Raw genomic sequence first — 3,586 nt, forward strand, 5'->3', positions numbered from 1 at the left:
GAAATTTATCGGCTCAAAATGCTAGTCAAAGCCCAACAAAGACTCTGATGCCTCAGTAGGTTTATTTATTTATATAAAAAATATTGGATTGTAGATTTGAAACCCAACTTAATTCAACGGTTAACTTGATATTCACGCAACTACAAGTTTTAATTAGATTTTAAATCATAAAAACTTTAGCAAGCAATTGGCATGATCAACCGAACCCGAGTGATATACAATATTTTTTTAATAAACCCTAAAACAATAAAATTAATTTATAAATATTTATTCACATATTTTTTTATAGTTACATTAACGTGAATTGTTTTTTTTCAATGTGAGGTAACTATCCTATATCCATATATATTATTTCTTAACTTTTTAATATGAGATATCTATATTATACTACACTCCATACTTATTTTTTTATAATTTACATTCATACAAATTATTTTTTAATTATTTAATATAGGACAACTATATATAGTCTATATCTACATAAATTATTTTTAAAATTTTTTAAGTGAGATAAATATATTATACTATATTCACATAAATTATTTATTAACTTTTTAATGGAGGATAGCTGTACTATATTCCAAGTTTCTAATTTTTTTATAATCTACATTTGCATATATTGTTTAAAAACTTTTTCATGTGAAATATTAAAATTCTAAATATTTTTTTTATGCTTTCAGCTGTGTGATTCGAAACTCAATTTCTTAACCAGATCAACACTGGATCGGATTTAGAGAATGTCTGAGAGTATCACAACGGTTGTTTTTTAAAGTGTTTTTCGTTCAAAAATATATTAAAATATTTTTTAAAAAAATTATTTTTGACATTAACACATTAAAATGACCTAAAAATATTAATTTGAAAAAAAAATTAAAAAAATAAAATAAAAACACTTTTTTTATATGAAAAAAACAGGATTTAATAAATACACCTTCTATTACTACCTTTTTAAGTTCAAAATCAAAACCACCCCTATTTATAAAAAAAAGAAAGAAAAACACTTTAAAACTAACTTTTATTCATATCCTCGTGTGTGCCAGCTGCCTTTAACCTGCCAGCCCAGCTGAACGAGCTCTGCTTTGTCACTCTTTTTAATCCAACGGTTCGCATCCCATCCTCCAAAAATCCCTCCATCTTCACCTACGCAATCATCGCCACCCCACCACCCACCAAAATTAGCCCCCCGTCCCTCTCAAATAACATAACCCTCTCAAGAAAACCAGATCTAAATCTTCCTCTCTTTCTTTCTCTTGATTTCCATCTTCTCTCTTTCTAAAACAATGGCTGTCACACCATCAGCTCGCGAGGAAAATGTTTACATGGCAAAACTCGCCGAGCAAGCCGAACGTTACGAAGAAATGGTGGAGTACATGGAGAAAGTCTCTGCCTCCCTCGAGAACGAGGAACTCACCGTGGAAGAGCGAAACCTCCTCTCTGTGGCTTACAAAAACGTGATCGGAGCTAGACGTGCTTCGTGGAGGATTATTTCCTCGATCGAGCAGAAAGAGGAGAGTCGTGGTAACGAAGACCATGTGTCTGTGATCCGTGACTACAGGGCTAAGATTGAGACCGAACTGTCTTCGATCTGTGACGGGATCTTGAAGTTGCTCGATTCGAGGTTGATTCCAACGGCCTCGGCTGGTGATTCGAAGGTGTTCTATTTGAAGATGAAGGGAGATTATCACAGGTATTTGGCTGAGTTTAAAACCGGTGCTGAAAGGAAAGAGGCTGCTGAGAGTACTCTCACTGCTTACAAAGCCGCTCAGGTTTTTTATTTTTCTTTCTCAGATCTTAAGCCTTGGATTGTTTTATTTTATGGTTTTTGGTTTTAGATTTGTTCAGTTTAGATACTGATTCGTGTCTTTTTTTTTTGTTTTTTCGTTGAAGGTTGCAATTATTGAGTATTTCTTATGGTGTTGATTTGTTAGCTAGAGAGCTTTGATTGCCCGCCCTTTTATGTTGATTATATATATAATTTCTTCCTTTTCTGCATGGATTAGAAATCTTCTTACGTTATCTATTTTGCACAAATGTAATTCTGCTCTGTATTTCCCATCTGAATGCTTTGCTGTATTGAAAATGGATTTGTGATTGCAGGACATTGCAAATGCAGAGCTGGCTCCCACTCACCCAATCCGTCTAGGATTGGCTCTTAACTTCTCTGTCTTTTACTATGAAATTCTCAACTCTCCAGATCGTGCTTGCAGTCTTGCTAAACAGGTCTGCCATTCAGCTTATTTTTTTTTCTCTTTTTAAATTTTATGGCAGATGTTCATCTATGCATACTTTCTGTCTTCTAGGTGGTTGCAATTGCAGGATTTTTTTTTCTCGCTTCAAATTAATTTTTTTTCTCGTGTTTTTAGCTAATATCGAAAATAATTTTTAAAAAATAGAAAATCAACCGTAACTATTGTCTGTCGTAAAACTATATTACTGTCCCAAACACCCCCTTTTAAGCAATTGTTTGCTATTTTATTTGAGTTGTCTTTTTCTTAAAATCATAATTTTCTTTCCTTGAACTTATCACTTATCAGGCTTTTGATGAGGCCATTGCGGAGCTGGATACGTTGGGTGAGGAGTCATACAAGGACAGCACTTTGATCATGCAACTCCTTCGTGACAATCTTACTCTTTGGACCTCTGACATGCAGGTAATGGACTTATTCCAAACTATCCCTGTCCATTTATTTTTGCACTCGTATTGACAATGGGAAATATCTGTTCTGATTCAGGACGATGGTGCTGATGAGATTAAAGAAGCAGCACCCAAACCTGGTGATGAACAGCAGTGAAGGTGCTCTACTGCAAATTAGGGTTGAACTTCTCCTCTATATGTTTTTAATAGGAGAAGGTGCTTGTTGCTAATTTGCTTGTTATTCTGATCTTTTAGGCATTCTTGTCTTGGTTATGAATCATGGACGCGCCAAGCTTTTCTTTCTTATTTTCTTTTAGTTTGTCATATCAATTTGTGTTTCCGGATGGCCCTTGTTTTCGTAATGATATCTGGTTTTGCCATTAAGAAATTCTTTCCTCGTAAGATCGATAGCCTTCTTTGTTTTAACAGCTTTGGTTTTTGCCCTTGATTGCTGTGTTCTGCGAAAGCATTTTATGTTGGACCGTGTTTTCGATACCCCAGGCAAATCTCATCTCCCTTTTCTCTCTGAATTCTGCTTGCCAAGATTTATTAAAAGTCCACGGGCATAGATATATTATTTGTTTGAGGTTCCATCTATCACTACTAGGTTTAGATGCTCCACCCCAAGCCAGTTGCCTAAATTCAATTAGATTATATTTCTCGCATATTCGATCTTTGAGGAAATGACAGGAGATGCGGCTTGCTTGGTTGTCTATACTCTATTGTACTTTGTCACACTCCTATGTTGGGGTGAATTCTAATGAAAAAATGGTTGCTTGGTTCTTTTGTTCGATGGTGTAATGTCTCCACGCTTCTTTTAGGCAGTGTTTGGATGGGAAACATTATGCTTGGTTGGCAGACATAAGTGAACTTTATGTATTTGGAAATTCAATGAAATTTTCGTTCTTTGTACGCATAAGCTCAAGAACTTTTTATCAAAAAAGAATCGTC

The 3,586-nt window shown here is 34.7% G+C and overlaps 1 protein-coding gene across 1 annotated transcript; it reads left to right on the plus strand.

The window, feature by feature from the left end:
* Positions 1 to 1,049: 1,049 nt before the first annotated feature.
* LOC7461788 (14-3-3-like protein) lies at positions 1,050 to 3,023 on the plus strand. The gene is made up of 4 exons (XM_002301035.4): positions 1,050 to 1,766; positions 2,098 to 2,220; positions 2,535 to 2,651; positions 2,733 to 3,023. The coding sequence occupies exons 1-4, from the start codon at positions 1,281 to 1,283 to the stop codon at positions 2,790 to 2,792; spliced, it is 786 nt and encodes a 261-aa protein (XP_002301071.1). The 5' UTR covers positions 1,050 to 1,280; the 3' UTR covers positions 2,793 to 3,023.
* Positions 3,024 to 3,586: the final 563 nt, after the last annotated feature.

Source organism: Populus trichocarpa, chromosome 2 (assembly GCF_000002775.5).
Source record: "Populus trichocarpa isolate Nisqually-1 chromosome 2, P.trichocarpa_v4.1, whole genome shotgun sequence".
Taxonomy (NCBI): Eukaryota; Viridiplantae; Streptophyta; class Magnoliopsida; order Malpighiales; family Salicaceae; genus Populus; species Populus trichocarpa.

What these genes read in the sequence shown, in the direction of transcription:
- LOC7461788 (XM_002301035.4), top strand. Translation starts at nt 1,281, where the DNA reads ATGGCTGTCACACCATCAGCTCGCGAGGAAAATGTTTACATGGCAAAA. An exon ending in CTGCTTACAAAGCCGCTCAG is followed by an intron (nt 1,767 to 2,097) that starts GTTTTTTATTTT and finishes TTGTGATTGCAG; the next exon opens with GACATTGCAAATGCAGAGCT. An exon ending in CTTGCAGTCTTGCTAAACAG is followed by an intron (nt 2,221 to 2,534) that starts GTCTGCCATTCA and finishes ATCACTTATCAG; the next exon opens with GCTTTTGATGAGGCCATTGC.